At 58.5% G+C, this 27,062-nt stretch overlaps 1 protein-coding gene across 1 annotated transcript; it reads right to left on the reverse strand.

The window, feature by feature from the left end:
• Positions 1-47: 47 nt before the first annotated feature.
• Positions 48-26,589, reverse strand: PSAP (prosaposin). The gene is made up of 14 exons (XM_008269996.5): positions 26,522-26,589; positions 13,866-13,999; positions 12,348-12,422; positions 11,565-11,690; positions 9,961-10,161; positions 9,535-9,678; positions 8,346-8,402; positions 4,182-4,313; positions 2,880-2,975; positions 2,440-2,638; positions 2,196-2,353; positions 1,835-1,915; positions 1,488-1,595; positions 48-757 (listed from the first exon to the last, which is right to left on the reverse strand). The coding sequence occupies exons 1-14, from the start codon at positions 26,559-26,561 to the stop codon at positions 722-724; spliced, it is 1,587 nt and encodes a 528-aa protein (XP_008268218.3). The 5' UTR covers positions 26,562-26,589; the 3' UTR covers positions 48-721.
• Between the last annotated feature and the right edge of the window lie 473 nt (positions 26,590-27,062).

Consider the following 27,062-nt stretch of genomic DNA (forward strand, 5'->3'; position numbering starts at 1 on the left):
TGCCGCTTTTCAAACCCACTTGGCGGCACAGAAACGATCCTGGCCAATCTGGTTAACAGAACTTTATTAAATCACAGGAACTTTAGTGCAAAACAAACAACTCAGGTTCATCTGCTAGCGACGGCCCCCCTCGCTGGGTGCTGGCACCCCAGGAAGAACAGCAGCTTCAGTAGTCACACGGGCGGCAGCCGGGTGGGCACCCCGGGGTGCAGGCTCCCAGGGAATGAGCGGCGTACATTCAAGCAGACTCCCCCTCCCCACCCAACCCCGGGGGACCCCAAACAAGGCATCACCAGGATCAAGGGTACCCAGGCAGGGCCCAGACACAGGAATTAACACAGCCGCGCTCGGGAGCTGCTCTTCCCTGGGAGGCCCCCTGGTTAGGGCAACAGGGCTCAGAGCAAGGCCCCAGCTCGGAGGGTGGACAGCTTCCCATGCCCCCACGACGCTCCGGCCCGCCCGAGTCCACCGCCACGTGCGGGCAGCCCGGAGCCCTCGGTGCACACTACTGCCACCAACCGTCAAGCAGTGAGAACGGGGACAGGGGAGTAGGGAGCTGGACCTGCCCTGGGGGCAGCAACACTACAGGAGAGAAGTGAGGTGCGAAGGGTGGGGAGGGGGTCCTATTTTTAGAACAAAGTCAACTAGGAGGAGGGGTTCTTTACCCCAGGTGAAAGTAGGTATAACAAGGCTACGGCTTCCCTTCCCAAGGCCCGACCTCCTAGTTCCACACGTGCCGTCTGCAGTGCTCCACAGCCTGCGGAGGAGGAGAGAGGCTCAGAAGAGGCTCAGGCCACCCCCACCCATCCCAGAACCATAGCTCGTTTAAGACCATCCCATTATCCCATTCAGCCAGTGCCCAGAGCAGCACGTGCAGAGGGGGCGGGGCCCGGCCGGGACCAGGACCCCAGGCTCGAGGCAGAGGTGCAGCCCCCACGGGGGGCACACAGGCCCAGGCCAGCAGCCACAAGCCGTTCCAACACGGGGCACGGCCCAGGACAGGTGCGGCCAGCACCCGGGGCCCCTGTGCCCCGCCCTGCCATGGTGACTCAGTGCCCCCTGGCCTGGTCACAGGAACCCCAGGGAGGCGGAAACGGTTGCACAGAGGAACACTGGGTAGAACAGGCCACACCTGTACTGCTCCCACCAAAGGCAGGCAGCAAGAGGTCAAACAGGTGACGGCCAGCGCGGCCAGGGCCACGGCACCCTGCGGCTGCAGGGCAAGCGTGCCCCGCGACACACATCTGAGTCAGGCCCGTGGGCCTTGTGCAACCCCTGCGGTGACGGTGCAAGTCTGACAATGGCACAGGGGAACTGAACACGGCCGAGAAAGCAGAAGCAAAGCCCACGGCAGGACACCCGCCTCCCTCCCGGAGGGCTCAGGAGCCAGCCTAACCGCGGCTCTGGGCCGTGTCCCGAGACCAAGGCGGGGGACAAAGTGGTCCCCGGGTCCGTTACACTAGGCAGGGAGCCCGCCCACTACTCACGTTGCACTGGGCAGCAGTCTCCGAGTTCTGGCACCAGTAACTGGGGCCCCAGACACACTTCTCCGTCCCCAGGAGGGGCTTGGGGCCCGAGGGGCAGGCTCCAATTTTCTACACGGTGAGAAGAGGAGGAAAGAGGAGGGTCAGAGCGAGCGCAGCCCTGCGCAGCCCTTTCAGGACAGGGCGGCAGCCAGCATGGGAGGGGACACAGCGGGGAGCGGAGCACGGGGCTGCCGTCCACAGCCCGCTGCTCTGCCTTCCTGGTGCGCTCTCCCCACACCCTGTCCGCGGGCGCGAGTCCAAGAGGCGGCGCCCCGGGCGGGGAGCAGCCGGCGGCCCGGGCCACTTACCAGGCACACGAAGGCGGGGTCCATCACCTCCACGAGCACCTCGATCAGCACAGGCTCGTACTCGGTCACAAACTGATCACACTGGCGAGGAGAGGGGACACGGTCCAGGGGCGCCCAGGAGGCCAGGCCGGGGCAGAGCAGGCGCCTCCAGGAGAACACCGACGCTCCTGGCCAGCGGCCCTGGGGCCTCCCTCCTGACACCTGCCCACGCGGGGCGGCCTCAGCCCATTGTCCCCCCGTGGGGCCGCCTGAGCCAACCAACCTCCAAGTGCTTCACACCTCCCTGGACCCCGTGGCTGGAGGCACCCACAGCGGGCTTCCCCGCCAGCCCCCAGCCCGGGGTCCCATCGGCGGGCCGCACCTGCTTCTGGTAGGGGTCAGGCAGGAAGCTGCAGCCTTTCTCCAGGGCAGCCAGGATCTCCTGCTTGGTGCTGTTCTTCTCCAGGTTGTGCTCCAAGTAGCTGACGAGCTTCTTGCACACCTCACAGAAGCCGCCGTCCTTCACCGGGGCCACACGGGCTAGGGCGGAGGACGGGACACGGGGCTCAGTGCCAGCAGCCTTCCCAGCCCCGGCACGGGCCGGCCTCCACCCACCCGCGGCTCACCGGGCACCACGGGCAGCCTGGGCGGCGTGCTGCCGGAGGAGCAGAGGTGGAAGATGTGGCACACCAGCTCGGGGTCCACCTCCTGCCGCAGCACCGACAGGATGGCACTGCCGTACGTGTCCACCACCTCCTGGCACTCCTGCGAGATGGACGCGGGCAGCTCCGAGCACACTTTATCCAAACCGTGGATAATTTCCTCCTGAAACACAGCCAGGGAGCCATGTGAAACCACAGGGCAAGGAGGGTGGGGGTGGTAGGGGAGATGACCAGGAACCCGGGCGGAAGGGAGGGGCGGCTCCCTGCCCGTCTAAAGGGCTCACAGCAGACGCGGCTATGCCTTCTCAGACGGGCGTCCACACGCAGCACCGGCCAGACCCGAACCCCCCACACCCCGCAGGGCCGGGCTCACTGGGGGTGGGGGCACCAGGATGGCGGCACACCTCGGTCTTGTTGTTGTCGATCAGATCCACCACCTTCTTCACCACGAGCTCACAGGCCTTGCACAGAAGGTCGGAACGGGCCTGCACGGGTCTCTCCTGCGGACAGGGCAGGAGCACACGATGCCGCGACCCGCGCCCCTCAGCCCTGCTCCCCTAACAGAGGAGGAGCCTGGGCCGACGGAATTCGACGAGCGGGGCTTCCTCTCACCACCACCCACGCTCAAGTTCCTTTCTGTCCTAACCCTGCCCCGTCCTCCACACTGCCACCCTCCCCTCCCCCGCACCCGACTACGGAGAACTGAAGCAGGGTCCCTGTCCACACACGGTGTTGGCGCTGGGGAGGTGAGTAGGGGAGGGGCAGGCCGAGGAGTCGCGGTCCGGTCCGTGCGCCCTGCGAAGCTAGGCTCTCCCACCCCGGCCGGCCGGCGGCTCACTCGGCAGCGCCAACGCGTCAACCTGCCGCTCTAGGGCCTGTCTTCAGACACGTGGCACGGCTGTGGGGAACCTCCTGTGGGGGCACAGCGCCACCTCCGTCGTGCACGAGGCCCCAGCGGCAGTCAACAGGGAGGCGACACTCCACGTTTCTGTCTGCTTGTATGGAATTCCCGGTCACAGCAGGAGCCCGAGGCTCGCTCACGCTCTCGTGTCGTGGGGAAGACAGGTGGGAGGGGGGCTTCCCTGACCACGCCTGATGCTGTGGCACTTCCTGTGGGCCACACACTTGTCACACGTTGGGGGGGGGGCCCGCTGGTGGCCAAGTGCCAGGGAACATTCTGGAAGTGATGCTATGCCACATGCTAGCGCAGCACACGGATTGGGCCTTGCAGAGCCAGACCACCAGCCCCATCAGCATGTGTGCTCAGCACTGCCTGACCCACAGTGAGCACTGCGGGGTGGAGTCCTGGGATCGTTACCCACCGACAGAGTCCAGGCCCCAAAATGCACTCCCACACCCCCAGAGAAAGCCACCAAGGGGCGGGAGCAGGAGGGGCAATCCTGTGGGACTATCACATCTGTGCCATGATGCAGGGCAAGGGGGAACCCAGGCAGCACATGTGCAGTCGGGCTGGAGCCAGGCACAGAAATCCCTCTTGAATGACATGCTGAGAAAACACACACTGACCCCGGAACACCGGGGTCTGTATTAGTGCAGGGAAACAGCTTCTCCCGAGACCTCGGCGCCAGGTGGCTGCGTTAGTGCAGGAACAGCCACACCGCACCTAGCGGTGTTGGACCTGGGGATCTCCAGGAGCCTGGCCTGACTCACGGGCGCAGCCCGCACCCCACAGGGACACCAGCTACCTTGACGGGCTCCACCAGCTCCAGGGCAGGGACGACGTTCTCAGCGGCCGCTTTGGCGGGGACCAGGGCCTGCATAGGCATCTCCTTCACCTGGTCGCAGAACCCGACCAGCCCACAGATCTCCTTGGGTTGCTGAAGAGAGCACAAAACTGCCAATCAGATGTGAGCCTGAACTCACCACTCCGTAACCCGCTCCCTACAAAAGGCTGGGCGCCAGGGAGCACCCTGGGCCCTCCGTTAGGTCCACCCCCCCACCGCCCCCAGGCCAGGCCAACATCCCAGCTTCCACTGAAGAGGGCTCGGCTGTGTCTGGGGAGAGGACATGCAAAGCCCGGAGGGCTGTCAGGCAGGCCGGCAGCCAGGGCCCCCCGGGGAACAGGGACTCCCAGGACACCCGTGCTCCAGGATCTTTCTGGAGGGGGAATGACCCGGCCCACACACCAACAGCAAACCAAGTGTGGCAGAAACAGAACCACACCGGATCTCTCAGTGGCGGCAGCACCCGAGGCACTAAGGGGGAAATGCCGGCTCCTTTAAAACCACATTCCACGCTCACAACGCAGAGTGCACACAAAAACCCAACCCCCAGCGCTGAATCACTTCCAGTCCTAAGACCTGTGTGGCGCTCCCTTCCACCATCCAGAGAGCCAACCACCAAACCGCAGAGCACGAGGCAGCTCAGCCACGCTGACCACCGCACTGAGATGCCCAAAGCCAGACAAGTATACACGCTTGGCGCGCTCTGTATACTGTGCGTCAAGTGCACCCAGCACCCAGCTGCGGGCCTAATGGCATCGGCCTCCCACCAAGAACCCCACAAAGCAGTGGCAACAAGATTACTAAATCAGGGGCTGTTACGGGAGGAGGAGCTGGGCCATGCCTGTGGTTCACCCTGTTTTATGTCAGGGGGGTCTAAGATTGTCAGGGTGGGGACTCTTAATGGCAAGCACATCCCACATAGCCCAGCTTTGGCGCATCTTAAGAATGGAGGGGAGGCCGGCGCCGTGGCTCACTAGGCTAATCCCCCACCTAGCAGCGCCAGCACACCGGGTTCTAGTCCCTGTCGGGGCGCCAGATTCTGTCCCGGCTGCCCCTCTTCCAGGCCAGCTCTCTGCTGTGGCCCGGGAGGGCAGTGGAGGATGGCCCAAGTGCTTGGGCCCTGCACCCCATGGGAGACCAGGAGAAGCACCTTACTCCTGCCTTCAGATCAGCGCGGTGCGCCGGCCGCAGCGCACCAGCTGTGGCAGCCATTGGAGGGGGAACCAACGGCAAAGGAAGACCTTTCTCTCTGTCTCACTATCCACTCTGCCTTTAAAAAAAAAAAAAAAAAAAAGAATGGAGGGGGAAAAACAGAACAAAGCTGCAGAAGCAGCAGGCTTTTTAGTAGAACTGCGTCAAGACCCAGAAGGTGCATCACTGCTTTTGTCTCAGGATCAGCGTTGCCCCAAGTCCCTGAGGAGGCCCAGGTGAAAAGTCCGGTGTTTCAACCGAGGTCATTTCAAAAGACCTTCCAAAAATCACGCATCTCGAGGGGCAAGCATCAGTGCAGCGGGCAGGACGTGGCTCGGGATGCCGCCTCCCCTGTCACAGTGCCTGCATCTGAGTGCTGGCTCTACTTCTGCTCCAGCTTCCTGCACATGCACCTTGGGACACGGCAGCGGTGGCTCCAGCACTTGGATCCCAGCCACCCATGGGCAGGACCTGGACTGAACTCCAGACTCCTGGCTTTGGCCTGGCCCTGCCCCAACCTGAGCGGACATTTGGGGAGTGAACCAGCGGATGGAACACCACTTCTGAAATAAAAATTTTAAAAAATCTGTCTAGTCTAGAAGCTAGATGCCAGCACCGAGAGGGGGACAACCCTCACAGTGGCCCAAGTACCCTGGCGCAGAGCAAGAAGGGCCTGGGGACTCGGTTCCCACAGCAGGCCCTCAGCTGTGGTTCCAGACCCCAACGCAGCCCATCACCCAGAGGGACAGAAGCCATGATCGAGAGACTGCTTCCACCTCTGGATCCAACAGACGGGGGAACAATCTGCCAGCTACTTGTGAATGATGTGCTCATGCAGAAGCGCTAAGACATGCAACGCCCACTCACGACATGACAGACACAAGGCGTCCTGCCGGAAGTCAGGCCTCCACGAGAGAGGCTCGGGCACCTCCCGGGCCACCTGTGGCTCCCCATCATCCCACTCGTGGCCTGCCCGTGTGCGGCCTGCGTGTCCATTCTGACCAGAGCCCAGAGCTCGGCTGGCTTTGTTTTCCAGCCCCCTAAACGAGTGAGGAACCTCAGAGGAGAGATGCAGACGCTCTCCCCAGCCTGCTCAGACGGGACTCTGCCTTTCGCAACCATTCTTTGCATCTGTCAAAGCGGACCACACCATACCAAAGAGGAAAAAAAAAAATAAAGCACCAACTAGGAGAGCAGCAGACCGCAACTACAAGCAAATTCCCCATCACATACCTGATCCTGCTGTTGAACAAAAAAACAGGAAATCGGAGATGAAATAAGAGAAAGGAAAGGACACACAGTTAAGAAAATTAAAACAATAACCAAGCAGTTCACTAGGTGCAGGGACGTCACAGCAAGTTAAAGGGCCAGAACCTCGCAGGCGGGTTATCAGGCAGCTTCCCTTGTTACTACCCTGTGGACAGGGGCCCTGTAAACCCTCAAGGGATGACCACACTGTCCAGCAGCGTGTGCGTGGCCCCCACGGTCAACCACTAAATCCTGCTCACCACGCTGGGCAGCGAGGCCCCCAGAAGATGCCCCTTTAGAAAGGGCCCCATCCGCAGGAGCCTACCCCGGGCAGGTGCACAAAGGAGCAGAGGGGGCTGCCCAGGGAAGGGCATGTGGTACGCAGTGCCCTCTCCACTACCCAGGCCTCTCGGTCCTACCAGCCTGAAGGTGGCCCAGTGCTGGCCTGGAAGCAGATCCCACAGCACTATCAGAAGCCTGGTGCTGGGGCTCGGCGACTCCAGCTTGTCATTCCTCCTCGGGGGATCCCACAGACCTGACACCCACCGGCCGTGAGGATGGCCACCGTTCCAGGGGCAAACCAGAAACATCACCAGCCAGCCACGGGGCACGGGCTATGGAAATTCCTGGCCACACAGCCGTTCTCAGGCGGCCACTTAATAATCACTCAGACCAGTTTCTCATCATCAGTATACATTTTGTGGCCAAAAACATCCTGGCAAGTACAAAGTAGCAGATGATGTACTACCCCAGTGATGTGTTAGGAAACCCCAAATGGTCTTTGGGATGAGCAAGACCATCCATGCGTTCCGGACAAAGCTGCGTGCTGGCACTCTGACCCCGAGGGACGTACCCGTGAGCTGGAGGAGGCAGCGCACCACAGCAGCCCTCTCAAAGGCTTGCTTTGCCTTCCAGCGCGTGCCTGCGCCAGCGGCCTCAGACAGCTGTTACAACGAGGCGGGGTGTGCGCAGTACCCACCCTGGCCTGGGTGGACATCTGATGGTTCCAGAGGGGCCACAAAGCCAATCCTGACGGCTCTGCCGGTCCTAAAGTCCTGACTCCAGCTACTCAGCGCTGTCCCTGTGCTGCTAATGGGTGACAGCGAAAATGCTGCGCCCTGTGGACAATCAACAAGAGCTGTCCCCGAGTCTAGACCTCATCAGCCAGTCAGCGTGACAGAGGACAGAGTGCACCCCTGCAGCTCAGACCGGGAGGCCGAGTGCTGTTCCCGCGTGTGGACGCCCGCAGGCCGCCCCACCGCTCCGTGGGCACCGCCCAGCCAGCCCCCTTCCCTTCGCTCAGCCGCTGCCGGCCCCGCCCCTCCCCGGCAGGCTGCGACAGGCGCCAGTGCAGGAGCTACGGGCTCACGCAGCAGGGCCTGCCACAGTGCACGAGGCCAACTCCACAGGGCAGGACTCCTCCCAGCCTCCGGCCGCGTGCTCAGTGACACAGCGGACTATCTCTAGGGGCTGCAGGTGGAAGCCAGGTCAGCTCGCCTCCGCACAGCACCAGGAAGGCGCCAGGGCCGTCCTGAGCACCGGCTGCTTCCCTTTCGGGGGAGACAGTCTCCGCAGGGGGACAGCCTGCTGGTTGGAGGGGGGCGTCCGGGCTCCAACGTCACGGCTCAGAGTTCCTGGAAATGACGAGAGCCGAGGAGCACGCGCGAGCGCTGCCCCGCCACCTACCATGTGCATCATCATCTGGACGGCGATCTCCGAGTACTGGTTGATGTAGTTCTTGCACTGCGGGGACACAGAGACCGTCAGTCCCACTGACGCCGCCACGGCACACCCAGCACACCCCACCCCACCCCACCCCTCGCACGCCGTCACCCCGGGACTATCAAGGACATCCCCACCGCAGAATTCTGGGAGTGTCTGCTCTGGGCCAGCTCTGATAAGACAAAGATGACTGCTGGGTGCCTCTGCAACTTAGAGGCACCGTGCAGGACAGCGGGAAACGCTCACCAGGGACCAGACAGGGTCCCTCTTCCCAGCTGCTTTCTGTGTGCCTCAACTTGCCCTGGGGTCACAGAGCGGCTACTCGGCCACAGCGGAGAGAAGGCGGCTGCCGGCCACTGCTCGGGAACCCGAGACTCCTACTTTAAGGCCACCGACACGCGCCTGGACAGGACTCTAGTGACAAGGAGTTCTACCTGCCTGGCTGCATCCAAGTCTAGGGGTGTCCAGTACCTGAGCGGACTGAGAGGATGTCAGGAGCGATGGGACCACCCCCAGAGAGGGCTTCTCTGGGCAAGGAATTAAACCAGCAGTTGAAGACACTGGGACGATTTCCAGGCAGGAAGCCAGCTCCCACGCAGCCTCCCGCCTGGCAGAGGCGCGCTCACCCAGAGCAGCTTCCCCGCTGCCAGCCCAGCAGGTTCTCCAACCATCAGCCACTGCGGCACCCGAGTGATGCAAGTCCATCTCCCGAGTGCGGCTGCTAACAGGACAGAGCTCCAAACCCGAGGACCCGAGAGGCCGACACAGCGTGTGTCTGAGCCCGAGGAGGAGCAGGGCTCCCGGCAGAGCCTCCTGCTGGCTGTGCCCGTGGGCTCCCACTGAGGCAACCCTGCTCTCCGCAGGAAGCACCGAGAACCCCAGTGCTCTTAGAAACAGGGTCACGCACGGCTGCAGTGTGGTTTCTAGCGCGTACACTGACTGGAAGAGCGCGCTTCCACCAGAGTGGCCTTCCGTCACTCTGTCCCGTCAGTCACGCAGCCAAGCAGCTGGGACGGGGCACGGGGCGCTCCTTCGACAACAGTTCTGGCCAGGATGCAACTTAAAACGCTGCCACAGGCGGCAACGGGCCGCGTCTCCTTGGTCCCCCCTCCCGGACCCAGCACACTCCCCAGGGCACGGGGGCGAGGCTCACCATGTCAGCAACGCCGGGGCCCAGGCGGTCACACTGCTCCTTGGCGTGCTCCACCAGGGTCTCCACGAAGGTGGAGTTGGTGCGCACAGCGTTCTGGATGTCGGTCACCATCTGAACGCAGTCCTGGCACACGTCGCCATCGTCCTGCAGACAAGGAGGCGAGGTCAGCTACACCGTGACCGAGAGGACGGAAGCCCAGGAAGCGTCCTCACCCACTCCCGGCCACGGCGCCTGGCGCTCTCCAACCACCGGCCGGGTTAAAGTCAGTGGGGTGTTCATTACCGCGACGGCACAGTCCCCGTGACCAGCCCTTCAAGGCGGGCAGGTGTCAGGCGCCGTCACACAAGGGATAAGCCGCACAACCGCACACGCGGCCCCCTTCCCGTCCCAGCCCCAGCACGACCAACAACGGGGCCCCCGCCTCACCTTGGGCTGCGGCTTGCTGCGGGGGCCGTCCTGAGGGTAGAGGAGGAGGGGGATGTTGGCCATGAAGGGAGCCACCACCTCAGGCATGTCCAGCTCCGGGATCTTATTGGACGCGAGCTGTTTGCGCTGACTCAGCTCCGCCAGGTGCTTCTGCAGGGACTGGCAGAGGCTGAGCGCGGAGCACACCTCCCCGGGCCGGCTCTGCAGGCAAGAGGCACAGCTGAGAACCTGCTCCCTGCACGAGCACACGGGGGCTGCCCGGCACCATCGAGTGCGCCCCTCTCCCCACACCCATAACCAAGAAACACATCATCTTGTCCAAGCTGACTCCCTGAGCAGACTACCACAATCCCAGCCCTGGTGCCTAACTACCCAGCAGCCTCTAGGCTTCCTGAACATCCCCTGTGCTCAACCTCGGCTCTTCTTTTGAGAGAGGGCTGGAGAGGAGGGTCAGCAATTCCAAGCCTCTCCACAAGGCAGCCAAGGCAACACCGGGCTCTGAGCACCTGCCCGTGCCGCCGAGTCCTCACCTCCTCCGTGCCTCACACGCCCGCGCCCAGCTCCGCATCTCAGATTACTGTCTCCAGCCCACCCAACCTGCTCCCCTCTGCCCTCATCTCCCCAGAGACCTAGAAGGCACTCCCGATGCGTCTCTTCTCAGTGTGATGACCTCCCGCACATCCTGCTACCCACAGCCCACGCAGCTCCGACGACGCAGTCCCTCCTTCACTGCTCCGAGGGCTCCCGGCCACAGCTGCAATCCTTGAACGCAGCCCGGAAGGCCTTGCACAACGTGACTGCTGCCTTCCTTGTCAAAACCACGGTCCTGTCTCAGGACGCTCCTGCCCTGCCACCCTCTTCGGTCTCCTAAAGCCACTCTGTCTCTGTCCCTTTCCAAACTCCAGAGGCAGCTCCTTGCTCATGGCTGAAACCCAGCATCTGGCACACAGCTGGGGTACAACATGCTCGTGTGCCTGCTGGATTAACAACAGGAAAACTTACAGTTGAACCCACAAGGACAGTCCCCGGATCACTCCTTAATTCTAAGTTCACAGAGATGAAGTCACCTGCTTGATCAAAGGGTCAGCTGAAAGATTGGACACAGGCCAGTGCCGTGGCGTAATAGGCTAAGCCTCCGCCTGCACTGACAGCATCCCATATGGACGTCAGTTCGCGTCCCAGCTGCTCCTCTTTCCGATCCAGCTCTCTCCCACTGCCTGGGAAAGCAGTAGAATATGGCCCAAGTACTTGGGCCCCTGCACCCACGTGGGAGACTCAGAAGAAGCTCCTGGCTTCAGATCAGCACAGCTCCAGCCATTGTGGCCATTTGGGGAATGAACCAATGGGTAGAAGACCTCTCTGTCTCTCCCTCTCTAACTCTGCCTCTCAAAATCTTAGACTGGATGTGAGCCCCCCAACTGGCAACTCTAAGCAGAATCCTGGATCACACTCCTTCAGCACCATCAATTCCACCACCCCATCGCCGCAGCCTCCCCAGCTGTGCAGAGCTGTGCAGAGCTGTGGAGGGAGCCCCCTGCTGCAAGCAGGCTTCCCGTGCCCAACCCTCCCCTCTGGTCTCCGGAGTGCCTGTTGCCACCACTAACCGCTTCTCCTTTAATGAGGTCCAGGATGACAGGGAGGTAGGAGTCCACAATCTCCTTGCACGAGGCAGACAAGTTGGAGTTAGGAAGCCAGTCACAGGTCCTCTCCAAGTACACGAGGATCTCCTCCTAAGAGGGGACACCGGGCAAAGGTCAGGGTCGAGCTGGGCTTCCTCCCTGCGGAGCAGCCGTGAGCAAGACAACCTTTAACAGACCCTGGAAAAAGCAGGCCTGAGAACAGCCAGCCCCCAGGGAGGAGGACTTGATGGGGGGCCGGTGGTTACCCACGTCTGTCAGCTCAATCACACAAAAGCAGGCAGGAAAATCCAAAATGAAGACCCCTGACCCGACGTCCCACAGACACAGGGAGTTCTAAACAGAGAACACCCAACTGCACCTGGATGTTAAGGTCATGCACATAAAATCCCAATTAACCTTGGGCATTTAATACTTAGTCCAGCAGTCAGCTAACTTCAGCCTATTTTTGTACAGCCCAGTGCTAAAAGGAATGTTTACATTTTTAAAGTGTTGAAACATCCCCCATTTCTTTAAAAAAAAAAAAAAAAGGGGAGGGAGGGGGAGGGAGAGAGAGAGACATATAGGTGCCCACAGGCCTGTAATACCTCCCCAGGGTCCCTGACAGAAGACACCTGCCACCCTGGGCCCACCCAGACCACTCCCCTTTGGGCCCTGGGGCTCGGCTCTCGGGTGGAGGGTGGAGCCCGCCCGGCCGTGGCGCCCGCCTTCCCGGCCGTGGCGCCCGCCTTCCCGCCGGCGGCTGCTCACCTCAGTGGCGTTGTCCTTGAGCATCTCGCCCACTGCGCTGATGACATCTTTGCACAGGCGGCAGGGAAGGGATTTCTACGAAGAACCCGAGGGACAGAGATCTGTATTTGTGCACACAAGTCACACGCCACACAGCTGCGGACGGCCACGGCTTTCCTTCTCCACTAGCTACCGCAGGACGTGCGCACGGCGCGTGCCTGGCTGCAGGACGCCATGGGGGTGGGGGGTGATTTACGGAAAACCCCTGTGCTCCCACAGGGTACAGCGCTCCTGTCTGTGCCTTCCGCCCCTCTGCACCCTCCCTGGTGCACAGGGTACAGGTCACGTTCTCCTGAACACACCCACCACTCTGAGGACACAGGCTCAAAAGCGAAGCCAGAGCCACATCTATCACACAGCAAGGCGCGGTGGGGCAGCCGGCACACCCCGCTGCCATCTCCCTGCACTGGGTCGACCTTCGACCTCCCAGCAGTGCTGTGCCGCGTCAGCCACACCAAGGCAGCCCCCTGATGAGCCTGAGCATCAGGGCCCCACCCAGCCCGGGAGCCAAGGAGACCCTGGTTGGCTTTCACCGCTCTTGGGGAGGAATGCACCTGCCGGCTCTGGACCAGGGAGCGGGAACGAACACCTCCGGGTGGCAGTAAGGGAGGCTGCGCCCGCCTCTGCGTTTAGAGAAACCAGTCCAATCAACCCAAACCTGGGGACCTGGCTGGGCGAGTACGGCGTTTGGGCCACACCCAGAGGCCAGGCAGCCACAGACACCTTCCCATCCAGACCTCACCTGACAAATTTGTAAAGAGGAAGCAGCAATAAAATCGAGATTGGAGCAAAGGAGGAACCAAATCTGAAAGCACTCCTGGCCATGCTCAGAAACAATCCAGAGAATGGCGGCGTTAGTTAACTAAGTGTTCTGTCTGAACTCGTGGCTGGTGACTCATTTCAGAGCGCAAACTCCACTCACTGAACATGGCCTGTGCCACGTGACAGGCTGGGCCCAGTCCCCCAGGGTCAGCTGCTGGTTTCCTCCTTGGTGTGTTTATGGCTGGAAATAAGATGTTAAGTACCCCCTAAGCTCCAAGGCCTCACTCAGTGGGTTTTCCTGTCTGAGAGGGAGGAGGCGAGAACAGAATCTCAGACTGCAGGAAGAACCTGCAGAGCTCAGCATAGACTTTTTGGAGTAAGTGGCCAAGGTCAGGGCTGTGCCTGTGTGCCCAGTGCTGGGAACAGCACTGCAGAGCACTGGCCCCTTATCCAGGGTGGGGAGTGAGGGCTCCAGAGGCCTGGGGGGCGCTGGGCGGGGCACAGCAGAGGGCCTGGTCCTCTCCGCCGAAGAGACCAGATGACCGCAGGGAAAGGGAATCTTAACCTGAGCCTCTGCTTTCTCGGCAGGTCCAAGAGGTACATCCAGTGACACAGGGCTACAGGGTCACAGCCAGGAGCAAACAAAGCTAAGCAGGACAAAGGCACACAGGGAAGCCCCACCCCGCAGAGGGCCACACGTGGGATCACCACGCTCACCACAGTGGGCTTGCTCCACACGGTCTGCAGGCAGTGCTTCACCGCGCCGCACTCGGCAGCCGTCTTCACATTCTGGCACCACACCGCCGAGCCTCTGGTGCATTCTTTCAGGCCCAGGACTGGGCTGGCTAGACCTGGAAAGAAAAGCCCCAGTGAAGGTGTTCTGCCTTCTCAAGACACTGGCCGCCCCGCATGCACTTCCCCAGGACGAGGCTGGTCCTGGCCCTCTGGCCAGGTACTCTCACTTGGCTCTCCCCGGCCTAGGAAACACAACTCCCACAGCTGTCTCCAAACAGAGCTGGGTCGTCCCAAGTCACAGGGCTGGAAGGGACTCACTTATCTGGTTCATTTTCTTTCTGCTTTTTTTTTTTTTTGAGACAGAGAAAGTGGGGGAGTTCCCATTTTCTGGTTCACTCCCCAAATGCACACAGCAGCCAAGATCAAGCTGGAAGCTGAGAACTCAATCTAGGTCTGCCCATGTGGGTGCAGGAGCCCGGTGACTTGACCCATCACTGCTGCCTCCTAGGGTCTGTGTCAGCAGGAAGCTGCAGCCAAGAGCAGGGGCTGGGACTTGAACCCAGGCACTCAGCAAGGGATGTGGGCATCTCAGCTGCAGTTTAATCCCTAAGCCAGATGCCCTTCCCTAGGACTCTCCAACTATTTCCAAACAGTGTCAGGGAGCCTCACCACCCTGTCTTGCACCCCAAAATAAAAAAGCCTTTATAATCTAAGATTTTCTATAGTGGGGCTGGCACTGAAGCACAGCAAGCAAAGTTACCACTTGCGACACTGGCATCCCATATGGGCACCAGTTCATGTCCTGGCTGTTCCACTTCTGATGCAGTTCCCTGCTAATGTGCCTGGGGAAGCAGTGGAAGATGGTCCAAGTGCTTGTACCCCTGCCACCCAAGTGGGAGACCTGGTTTTGGCCTGGCCCAATGGTGGCTGCTGGCAGCCATCTGTGGAGCGAACCAGCGGATGGAAGACCTCTGTCTCTCACTCTCTGTAACTGACTTTCAAATAATCTTAAAAAAAAGAATTTTTTGTTAAGTGATGAGAGCAACCACAGGAGAAAAAACTGCTTTCAGCACGGAGATGTCCACTTCCGTAGAATGACAATCAGCTGCAGGGATGGCTCCAGGACTCGGGTCCCTGCTACCAACGCAGCAGACCCAGGTGGAGTTTCCAGCTCCTGGTCTCAAACCGGCCCAGCCCCAGCTGTTGCAGGCACTGGAGAAGTAAGCCACGGATGACACATCTATCTCTGTGCTGGTCTTTCAAATTTAAAAAAAATTCACCCCAAACCACTTTCTGGTAAGTTATTTCTCAAAACACAGCCCCAGCAGAGTCCACCCTGCCCCCAAAGACCAACTTCCTTCTCGAGGCAATATGAACTCTAAGAAAGTTCTTAGAACGTCTGTTTGCCCGGCCTCCCGGGAGACTTCTGATGAAGTGGGCCGCTGAGCACACCAACACCACTCCAGGCAAACCACACACTACACCTGCGGCTCAAGGGCCTGCATGTGAGCCAGTGCAGACATGCCTTCTGTGCAGTCACGGACGTCCACGCTATTTCCTCGGGAAAGCTGGGACTGCCTCCTGACCCCCGGGCTGAGAACACACAGAAATGTTCTAGAAGAAATTCACCATGTTCTGAATGACTTCACATGGACGTCACTGTATCAAAGACAAGTCTCACTGCAAGTATACTGAGACTGGCCAAGAGCTGGACCTGCTGGGGTGGGAGGGGGTGTGCAGCAGCTCGGGAGGCAAGGAGAGCTCACTGGAGCCGTGGGAATGCAGGTGCTCTTGAGACTTCTTGCGAGAGGGCACTAAGTCTTAGACGCACACTTTCTAGGGCAATTTACCACCATCTAATGCTCTTCGCAACTCCTGGTTCAGTGGAAGCAAACACAATCTGCCTCTAAGTCAAACTCTGGGATGTCCTCTCCAAATAGCCTCAGGCAGATCACTGCTCCCCAGACTCTGTCCTCCCATGTACAAAGTGAAGACAACGTCAAGTTCATACAATCACACATCAACATGCAACACCGCCAGGGCACTACACCATCCGTTCCGCCCTGCCCATCACCTCCCTGAGACTTGAACTTGTCTGCTCCGCTCCATGACGAGCTTTGCAATCAGGCATGAGATCCTGGCGCTACCACTTTGAATCGCGTGACCTTAACTCTGCAAATGGGGCCTGGCCGGGGTGGCTACTCTGAGGAGCTGGTGAAACGGAACCTCTCGCTATCAGCCGCACTGTGCGTGCACGCCCGCACCCTACGGGAGGGCGCCAAGTGCTCTCGCCCACAGCAGCAACCGGATCAGCTTGCTCTCATGCACCCACCGTGACCAGGAACAGGTGCCCCACAGGGGGCCGAGTCAAGGCTGCTTCAGCGGCTCACTCTACGCTTCCCAGGTAATTAACTGGCAGTTCAAAGACCTGAGGAGCCAGATCCCGACAACCTCAGACAGGCAGTTACCCAACTCAAGACCCAGGAGTGGCCAGAGAACGAAACCTGGGCCACGCTGTGAGGTACCAGCCCAGGGGGTTGACGCTGGGCCTCCAGGTGCTAAACAGGTTCTGCATGAGCAAGGAAGGGGCCTGGCAGGGCACGAAGGCCACAGGTGAACCGCGTTCTGAAGCTCATGAAACTTGAGCTACAAGCCGAGTCCCCTGCAGGAGACTCCAAGCCTTAGGCATCACTGTTCAAAGTGTTTCTAGAACCCAGCTCTCCTAAGAGCCACCCCAAACCCTCTCCAGGCGCTCCTTAAATAGGAGGGGCAAGGAGGCACACGGCAACATGTTACTCGTCTGTGTGCTGGGAGCAGTCGCAGCCCAGCAAAAATCCCTGGCCTGCTGTCCACCAGCCCCTGGGCACCTGCCACCACAGTGAGCCCCTGCTTCTCAGGGACTGAGTGAAGATTACACGAGAAGGTGCTGACCCTGACAGCTAGGAACTCACTGAAGGTACACCTACCTACCTGTAGGGAGAGGACCAGGACAGGGGTTCTAGTTCTTATATTGTAGCATAATTTTAATGTTCTCCTATGCTAACTTTAAAATCAGACCAAAAAGAATCCTAAGCTTTACAAGCCGATTTGAGGAACAATCCTTCCCCACCACAGCCAAGACACAGGCTGCTCCCCTACTTCCTTCCCCCCTTCCTCTGTCAGGACAGAACTGCAGATTTTTAGCTCAACACACGGTTGCCAAGATTAAGGACCACATGTCCCGGTCTCCCCCGTTCCCCCAAAGCAGAGTCTGCTCATGAGACCCCATTCCGGTCAACAGGGTATAAGCAGCAGTCCCACGCCTTTGGATGCAGGTGTGGTGGCTGGAACTTAGTCAGCCATCTCGGGCCATGAGACAAAGGGCTAGACTTGAAGGATGCTTGAAGGCCCCTGCTGCACTCCTGGCTCCTCCATTTCCTGTGATAACCAGGAGGAATCCAACTGTATTTAAGCCACTATTATTCTCAGTATCTTTTGCTTACAGTCAAACCTAAACCCAGTTTAATAAACTACCTCATTCACGCACAGAATCTGCAAATGACAAGTTTCTAATGAAGCACAGCACCACTGAGGGTGCCAAATGCACACAATATCATGACCAAAAATTTTCAAGAGCCACCTCAAAGAAGGGCCCCACCCTGCCTGGCACACGTACCTGACGCTCTACCTGCTTGTTTTAGCCACACAACGTGTGCTCTTCCTTTTAAACACTTCAGGTAGCATATGCTAAATACTGTTTGAGTCTAGTTACCAAAATAAAAAACAGAAAACACAAGGTGCAGCCTCCCAGTGCGGACAGTCAGTGCATACATTCCACAGGGCAGTGGATCTGCTGCCTGGGTAATGCGTCACCACGGCAACAAGCAGGTTGCTAGGAAACTTGGAGTCCCTGGAGGGAGCTCCCCAGCACCGAGACATTTCTCAGAGGAATGCATGCACTCCAGTCCCCCAAGAGCAGCTCCTACAATGCGCTCAACACTGACCACCGTACCCAACAGCTGGCAAAACACACTCGCCCCTCTTCACAGAGCCCTGCTTTTGGAAAACACCTGTACAACAGGATAAAACACTGCCTGTTCAATCATTCAGAATGGCGCTGTTCTGGTCTGGGGAACTTAAGGCCCAAACACCTCATTTATGGCCTAAGTAATCAGTGGCGTTTAAGCTCTTAAGCTCCCTGGGCTGACACCCATCACCTCTGACCTGCGTCAGCTGTTACTGAAGACAAAGGCTCTTTCTTCCCTGCATCTCCTCTCTCACCAGCAACCTCACTTTTTAGTTTTCCTCTTAAGCTGGTTCATTCCAGGTCAAGAGATCTACCACACGGGCAAGGCAACAGCCTCCCCAGCTCAACACTCCGCTCACTAACAACTGAGATGTGAGGACAGGGCGCAGTGGGAGCTTCATTAATTTGGGGAACGTGAACTCTGATCGAGTACTTTCAGGAGTGCTGCAGTCCAATAAAAACTCTAACTCGTGGCATGGTGCGTTAAGCAACCAACTGCGACATTGGCACCTCATATGAGCATTGGTTTCCGTCTCCAATCCTGATAATGCACCTAGGAAAAACAATGGGGGGCCAGCACTGTGGTATAGTGGGTAAAGCCACTGCCTGCAGAATTGGCATCCCGTGTGGGCGACGGTTTGAGTCCTGGCTACTCCACTTCCAATCCAGCTCTCTGCTGTGGCCGGGGAAAGCAGTGGAAGATGGCCCAAGTCCTTGGGCCCCTGCACCCACATGGGAGACCCGGAAGAAGTTCCTGGCTTTGGATCAGCCCAGCTCTGGCCGCATTGCCCATTTAGGGAGTAAACCAGTGGATGGAAGACCGACCCCTCCCTCTCTACCTCCCTACCCCCCCACCCCTCACATCCTTCTCTGTATAACTCTTTCAAATAAATAAATCTTTAAAAAAAGAAAGAAAATAAAAACAATGGAAGATGACCCAAGCATCTGGGCCCCTGCCACCCCCATGGAGAACGGAATGGAGTTCAGGTTCCTGGCAACCTGGAGCCACAGAGGAGAAATAAGTTCCTCAAACCACAGCTGATTCCCTTTTCAGATTCACCTCAAATCAGGGCCACCAACACCATCTAAGCTGCATAGGCTCCGTGACCCTTCGACCCAGCATTTTTAACCTGGACACACGTTATTGTGTAAGGTCAACACTTCACTTGACCTGAAGTCACCATCAAGCAGCAACTCCTAAAATCAATCTCAGAAAAGCACGGAGGGCCGGCGTCACGGTACAGCAGGTTGAGCCACTACCAGCGATGCCAGCATCTCATATGGGCACCTGTTCGAGTCTTGGTTGCTCCGCTTCAGATCAACCTTCCTGCTAATGCACCTGAAGAGTGGAGGATGGCTCAGGTGCACAAGTGAGAGACCTGGATGGAGTTCCAGGCTCCTGGCTTCTGCCCAGCCCAGCCCCAGCTGCTGCAGTCCTTTGTGGGGAATAAACTAGTGAAAGGAAAAATCTTTGTCTCTCCCTAACTCTGCCTTTCATATAAGTAAATCTTAAAAAAAATAAATAAATAAAAAGGAAAGTGCTCTATGTAACTGTGACAAAGATCAAAAACTTCTAATTTCACACACACCAGTGCACCAACACATGCCAAGCTGAAGTACATCTGACCTTACATCAAATCAGGAAGTGAGCCAAACAGTAAGCCTACCACAATGCAGGTGGCAGAGCGCACTAGAAGAAAAACAGAACAAGCTCAAGGAGCAGGGCTGGGCTGGGTGGCAGCTCCAGGTGCAGAGTGAAGCAGTCCGACGAGGCGACAGGTGACCTGAGCTTGGCCGTCCCCAGGGACGAAGACCCTCGGCAGGGCGGCGGGGGAGAGGACCGAACACAAAGGCTCTGAGCACCGACAAGGGCCCAGGAGGCTGCCCAGCAGCCCTGACTCCAGACAGGGCCAAGAGCTGAGAGGTAACTAATGAACAGCAAGTCCCAACTTTCACTTTTTTTCTTGTTTTGTTCTTTATTTGAAAGGTAGAGCAAAAGAGAGCGAGAGCATGAGATAGAGAGCAAGCTTCGGCCGGCACCATGGCTCAATAGGCTAATCCTCTGCTTGCGGTGCTAGTCCCGGTCGGGGCGCCGGATTCTGTCCCGGTTGCCCCTCTTCCAGGCCAGCTCTCTGCTGTGGCCAGGGAGTGCAGTGGAGGATGGCCCAGGTGCTTGGGCCCTGCACCCCATGGGAGACCAGGAGAAGCACCTGGCTCCTGCCTTTGATCAGCGCGGTGCGCTGGCCTCAGCACACCAGCTGCAGCAGCCATTGGAGGGTGAACCAACGGCAAAGGAAGACCTTTCTCTCTCTCTGTCCACTCTGCCTGTCAAAAAAAAAAAAAAAAAAAAAAGAGCGCAAGCTTCCATCTACTGAGTACTCCCCAAACACACCTGTACCAGGTGAAGACCAGGAGCCTCAATCTGCGTCTCCAACAGGGGTGCAGGGACCTAAACACTTGAACCATCATGCGCAGTTACCCAGGATGCATGAGCAGGAAGCGCTGTCGGAAGCAGAGGGCTGGGACTGCCCCCGGGGCCATACTTGTGCTCATTAGAACTACTCTGCCACTTGTCTGGAAGTCTAAGAGATGTTCCAGAACCTGAAGAACAAGAGGCAAGAAGCGGGCAATGCAGCACGACTTGTGTGACAGAGGAGGGCCCGGCACAGCACCAAGTCCCCCAGGCTTGGGGAGGCGCTCGCCCGCACTGCCTGGGGAGGCACAGGTCCTACCCTCCACGCTCACACCCACCACCCTTGCTTCCTGCACGCAGCTATTATCTGCTCCCAACAGTTCTCCTCCATTTATAGAGAGGGGAACCTGACTGGGGGTTCGAACAAACCTACCCAGCCCCCGAGCACGTGACGACGCCTCCTTACCCAGCCCCCCAGAGTGCATGACGACACCTCCTTACCCAGCCCCCCAGAGCGCGTGACGACACGCCTCCTTGCGAGCAGTCAGGTTACCGGAAGCAGCTGGGATCTTCTGGGTGCTCTGCGAGGACTGACCTAGGAGCTACACCTCGTTTGCCTCCCTCGTCTACATACCTCCAACTCCCTCCTAATCGCTGTCTATCTACCTGGGTTTGTTGTTTTGCTGACCCAGTAATTAGGCCCTTCACGTATAACACACTAAGTCCATTTAACTTTGTCTTATTTGTTAAACTCCTATCCACTGAAATAAAAGGCACTGGGAGGTGGTGGGGGTAAGAGGGCCACCTTGCTGCTGGGACAAGCTGCTAAGAACAAAGTATGGGCCGGCGCTGTGGCTCACTTGGCTAATCCTCTGCCTGCGGCGCCGGCATCCTGGGTTCTAGTCCCAGTTGGGGCACTGGGTACTGGTCCCGGTTGCTCCTCTTCCAGTCCAGCTCTCTGCTGTGGCCCGGGAGGGCAGCGGAGGATGGCCCAAGTCCTTGGGTCCCTGCACCCGCATGGGAGACAGAGAGGAAGCACCTGGCTCCTGGCTCTGGATCGGCGCAGTGCTGGCCATAGTGGCCATTAGGGGAGTGATCCAACGGAAGGAAGACCTTTCCTGTCTCTCTCACTGTCTATAACTCTGTCTCTAACTCTGCCTGTCAAAAAAATAAAAAATAAATTTTAAAAAAACCCAGTATGGTTTGTACAGCAACAAACAGTACTTAACTAAGCCCCTCCTCGTATTAACTCAGTAAAGCCTCAGAGCAGCCCAAGCAGAGAGCAACAATTATTCTACAGATAAGATACAGGAATCCAGGTTGCCCAGGATCAGGCAGCTCATGTCCACCACGTGTTTAAGATGAAATTTCCACTCCACAGGCCTTTCAGCCCCAAGACAAAGGATTATGAAATTCGACAAGTTATTTCTTAGGACTTCATGGCTTTAGAGACAGGTGTGGTGGCACAGCGGGCCGAGCCATGGCCTGCGACACCAGCATCCCACATGGCTGCTGGTCAGAGTCCCAGCCGCTCCACTTCCGCTCTAGCTCCCTGCCGGTGTGGCTGCGAACGCAACGAGATGGCCCACATGCTTAGATCCCTGCACCCACAGTGGAGGCTCCTGAAAAAGTGCAGGCTCTTGGGTCCAGCCTGGCCCAACCCCAGTCATGGTGGCCATTTGGGGAGTGAATCAGCAGATGGAAGCCATCTCCTTCCTTGTCAACCTGCCTTTCCAAGATCAATAAATCTTTTTAAGAACTTCATGAGTTTTGAAAAAACGGTTAGTACTTTAGCAACAGCTGAATTCTTCATCCCAATCACTACATTTATCATTGTTTTAAAATCAATTAAGAAACAGAAGCAGCCAGCAGGGCAATGTCATTAGTGTTCCCCTCTTGATTTTTAACAAAGTCCAGAATCTGCCTCCCAGAGAGCAAGACTCGGGGCCTGGCAGGCAGTAATCCAGAATCTAGGCTAGAAGATGGCCTCAAAACGCTGCCCGGCACACCTGTTCACAGGTGTGTCCACGAGGCACACCTGTGCTCATGGCCTGCTCTTGGCCTTGTCAGCTTTCAAGCATGCCCTTAGGTGCTGCCCCCAGCCAGCAGCACCCTGCCCTTCCTCTTCTCCAACCACGCAAGCCTCAGCCAGCTGTCTGGATGGTCCAGTTTCACACAAGACAACAGAATCAAATTCTCCTTCTGATCTAGAAAAGTCGATACCGCTCAGCTCAACACACATCAACTAACAGCAGGTATTCAAAGCAACCTGTCCAATGTACTTCAAACCATGGATGCGTTAAAGCAGATCCTTCTGGGGCCGGTGTTGTGGCATGGCAGATAAAGCCACCACCTACAATGCTGGCATCCCTTGTGGGTACCAGTTTGAGACCTGGCTGCTCCACTTCCCATCTGGCTCTGCGCTCATGCGCCTGGGAAAGCAGCAGAGGATGGTCCAAGTGCTTTGGCCTCTGCACCCATGTGGGAGATCTGGAAGAAGCTCCTGGCTTCAGCCTGGCCCAGCCCCAGCCACTGTGGCCATCTGGGGAGTGAACCAGCAGATGGAAGAGAGGATCTGTCTTTTCCTCTCTTTGTGTCTAACTCTGACTTTCAAATAAAATAAATTTTAAAAATCCTTCTTCCTTCATGATACTACTACTTCCACAGAATACAAGTTGATTTACTATGGATAAACAAGAGTCATCCAGAATTCCTGGCAGGTGAAACTTGGGAGTTCTTGGTATTTAGCAGGTGCAACTACAAATGCACACCTTGCATCACAAAAAGGTTAAAAAAAAAAAAAAGCTGCAAACGCACATACATTTATAGGTAACACGGCCAGCGCTGTGGCTCTCTTGCTTAATCCTCCACCTGCGGTGCCGGCATCCCATATGGGCGCCAGGTTCTAGTCCCGGTTGGGGCACCGAATTCTGTCCCGGTTGCCCCTCTTCCAGTCCAGCTCTCTGCTGCGGCCAGGGAGGGCAGTGGAGGATGGCCCATGTCCTTGGGCCCTGCACCTGCATGGGAGACCAGGAAGAAGCACCTGGCTCCTGGCTTCAGATCGGCGCAGCGCGCCGGCCGTAGCAGCCATTTGGGGGGTGAACCAACGGAAGGAAGACCTTTCTCTCTGTCTCTGTCAAATAAAAAATTTATACGTAACACTACACTGTAGCATCATCCCTAGAGAAGACACCTGCCTCAGTGCGGGAAGACTCGTGGTCGGCCACTCAGCAGGAAAGCAGTGAGACAGCGGAGCCTCAGAGAGCCCTGCCTGCAGCTTCCTTCCTCACTACCCCTGCACCTGCCTCTCCGACGACAGCGACCACCCAACGCCTCGCCCTTGCTGTACGACTTCGGTTGAGAAGAGTTGCCAAGGGCAGGGTTTACATGTCCCACCCCTTTGGGCGGTGAACGAGGGGGCTTGGGGCTCCCAGCATCGGTTATCGGGCTGCTTACAAGGACAGCTCACTCTGGGGTCATTTCCTTCAGTGCCCGTAAGACCAAAATCTTAAAATGCTCATGGGTGTCAACTGCCACTGAGCTTTCCGAAAGCGCAGATGTACAAGTAGACCCGGGGGGGGGGGGGGGGGCAGAGGCCAAGTCCCGAGTTCTGGGCCTGGCGTCCCCAGAAAATGGCCAGTGATTTGCCAAGGTCACCTCTGGCTGCCTGTGTCTTAAGGAAGGAGATCGGGGCTCCCCGGCTCACTCATTGTCAGGTGGGGCTAAGACAGGGTCGACTGGATAAAGTAACTCAAAAGCAAGAGTCCCAGCCCCCAGACCATCAGGACAACACAGCACAGAAGGCCCTGCCAGCTTCCAGATGGCCCTGTGGAAATGGTCAAGTTCCGGCCAGCCAGGTTCCGAGAGCCTCCCAGGGAGCAGACAATGGCTGCAGTCCCCAGGCCCTCGCGGGTGGCCCCGGGGCACTGAGTGGATACCAGCTCCCCGGCTGCCCCCAGAGATGCATATCACGAACAACAGAAAACCTCTTGGGCCACAGAAATTCATTCTGAGGAAACCCTGCAGTTCCAAGTCTGCTTCCTGGATTGTGGTCCGGATTTTTGGCCGGCTGCTCCCTTACAGGCAAGGAGGTAACAGTCACTCTAACTAAAAAGGGACTGCCGCTACGGTACAGACCCCCGAAGGTGCACACCGGTCAGCCCCTGCCTGCCCCGCCAGCCTGCCCACTGCTTTCCTGCAGTGTGTTCAATGAATCTAGCACTGCTCACTCTCTGGCGAACTATTTTCACATCCTTTGATGCTGGCTCAATCGACTGCATCCCTCGGGATCAAAGACTCTAGAAGTCAGGAGTCAACACTTCTGAAAAGCTCCAACAGAGCCCGTGCAGTCAAGGCGAAGCCAGCGTTCAGAAGTTCTCAGCACGACCTTGGCATAACCCGAGGCCGGGCAGCAAGGTGAGGCCAAGGCCATTATAATGCCTTTACCCAAGTGTCCAGGGAAGAAGGTTCCTTGATTAACTATTCTGGTAAAACACTCTCCCACATACACCAGAGGTGGAGGTCACACTGCCAAGTCCCTTCTGGGTGAGCCTGAGCAAATCCGCACTCTTAGGGGTCTCACCAAGAGTGACTCAAGGCCAACAAGAACAGCTTGCTACTGTACAAGCAGAAGAAATGCAAGACGAGCCCCGGTTTGCTCAACAGACCCTGTCGGGACTGCAGTCCAAGCCGCGGTGAGAACTAGGCTCTCTTCAGTGCCCATAAAGCGCAAACTCTCCCCTAAGCAGGATCACCTTCCCAGCCGAGCAGCAGAACAAACCTAAGGGCTGGGTCCAGCGTCAGTCACAGTCCTGGGAGCTGCTGAAAGCTAAGAGGAGAAAAGCACCCTGTACCCAGTGCCTCCACAAGTGAGATCTAATTTCTTCGACTTCCCATTAGCTGTTAGCTCCTGTATTACGGTGTATTGAACCCCAGTGGGGGGAGGGCGTTTGAGCCGCCTGCATCCCATATCAGATCCAGCTTCCTGCTAACGCGCCCCCTAGGACCCAGCAGCCAACCGCCCTGCCATCCACAAGGGTCCCAGGCTCCTGGCTTCGGCAGGCCCAGGCCTGGCTCGATGTCGGAGCCAGCCAGCGGATGGGACTTCTCTCTCTGGCTGTCTGCTTTTCAAATACATACATCAAGGAGCTGAATGGTAAGATGGAAGCTGTTCCCTAAATGACACACAATTACTGAAAACCAGAAAGGGAGGGTGAGGAAGCCGGAGCTCAGATTCAGCTCCCTTGGTGTGCCTCCAGGACTGGGCACTCCACAGCTACCCCGCCTCACGGCTTCCCCTGCCACGGTGATTCAGTTTAAACCTGAAGCGTGAAGGCCGGAGTTAGGCAACACAGAACGGCTGGGGTTGGGAAACCCAGGAGGGCAGCGCTCGGCCAGGAGGGCAGCGCAGCTGGTTCCCAGGCGTTCTCCTCCGCATCTGCAGGGCCTTTTAACAACCCTCAGCACCATTTCAGGATAATAAACAGGTGTGCCACTCTGCGCACAACTCCCCGACTTACATTTTTGCAAACACAAAGGCCACTGCTAAAGGGGCCGAGGGTGGTGCAAAACCTTCCAGAGCGGAAAAATCCGGACCCCACCACCACCACCACCTCCGCGACGTTAGATTGCCAACCGGACCGCGGCAGGGTAAGGCTGGAGGAGAAACCCACTTTCTTCAGTGACTGTGGAAAGCAAAAGCGCCTTCCAGGTGCAGGGCGCGGAACACACACACATGCAGAGATGATAAACATCAACACAGGGGCTAGGCATGTTCTTCAGGCCACTTCGACGCCTGACCAGGCTGGCCAGCCTTCCGCCCCCAGGATGGGGGGGCCAGTCCCTCGCGCTCACGTGCGCCCTCCCTCAGGAACAACACGGCTGCGGGAGGGTCACCCCACGCCCGGAACGGCAGCCTTGGGGACGGCCCCAACCGCACCTACTCGGGTCCCCAGGGAGACGCGGCCACCCGGCCACACCCGCCTCGCCCACTCGTCCCTCACCAAGCCCGGGCCGGCAGCCCCAGCGCCGCCCGGTCTCCCAGCCCCCTCCCCAGGCCGCCCCAGCAGGTACCGGGCCGCCCCAGGCGCCTGCGCAGTGCGCGCCCCTGGCCCACCCGGGCAGGGGGAGCGGCAGGAGGAAGCCCGGTCCGGCGGGGTCCGCGGCTGGCGGGCGCTGAGAGAGCCCCCTTCCCCAGGACTAGGGGGTCCCGGGGCTCACCCGTGCCCAGGAGGCCGGCCAGGAAGAAGAGCGCGTACATGGCGCCGCTCGACTCCGCAGTCTGCAATGCAGGGCGTCAGCTGATGCCCGCGAATATAAAGCCGCCCTCCGCCCGAGCCGCCCACGGCGCAGGCGCAGGCGCCGGCCCCGCCCCGGCCTGACTCAGCGGCGCTCAGGGCGCCTGCGCCGTGGGCGGCGACGCGGGGCGGGGCGGCGGGGAGGTTCCCGGGGGCGGGAAGGCGGCGCCCGAAAGGCCCGGGAGCGTTAGTTACGCAGGTCGCCCGCGAAGCCTCTCAGCCAGCGGTCGCGGTGGTTGGCCCGGTTTTACGATGCCCGGGTTCTACGGCCAGGCTACACCCACCCGGTGTCCATGGGTCACATTGCCGAGGCTCTCATCCAGCTTCTGAGGACGTCGGGGGAGCCCTCGGCAGCCTCGACCGGGAACGCCACAAAACCTTAGAGAACCAGCCGCTGTGCCTCAGGGCCACGTGGCCGGCAGGCGATTAGGAAGGAATGTTCAGGTCTGCTTACAATGTCCTCA

The sequence above is a fragment of the Oryctolagus cuniculus genome, chromosome 15 (assembly GCF_051225735.1).
Source record: "Oryctolagus cuniculus isolate XC-2025 breed Fujian yellow rabbit chromosome 15, ASM5122573v1, whole genome shotgun sequence".
Classification (NCBI taxonomy): domain Eukaryota; kingdom Metazoa; phylum Chordata; class Mammalia; order Lagomorpha; family Leporidae; genus Oryctolagus; species Oryctolagus cuniculus.

Bases quoted from the DNA above. Each gene is read 5' to 3' on its own strand.
- PSAP (XM_008269996.5), bottom strand. From the start codon at position 26,561: ATGTACGCGCTCTTCTTCCTGGCCGGCCTCCTGGGCACGG. The intron at 10,162-11,564 runs GTTAGTGGTGGC...TCTTGCCTGCAG, and splicing joins ACCTCATTAAAGGAGAAGCG to AGCCGGCCCGGGGAGGTGTG. The intron at 2,354-2,439 runs GTGAGCCGCGGG...CCTCCGCCCTAG, and splicing joins CAGGCTGCCCGTGGTGCCCG to CCCGTGTGGCCCCGGTGAAG.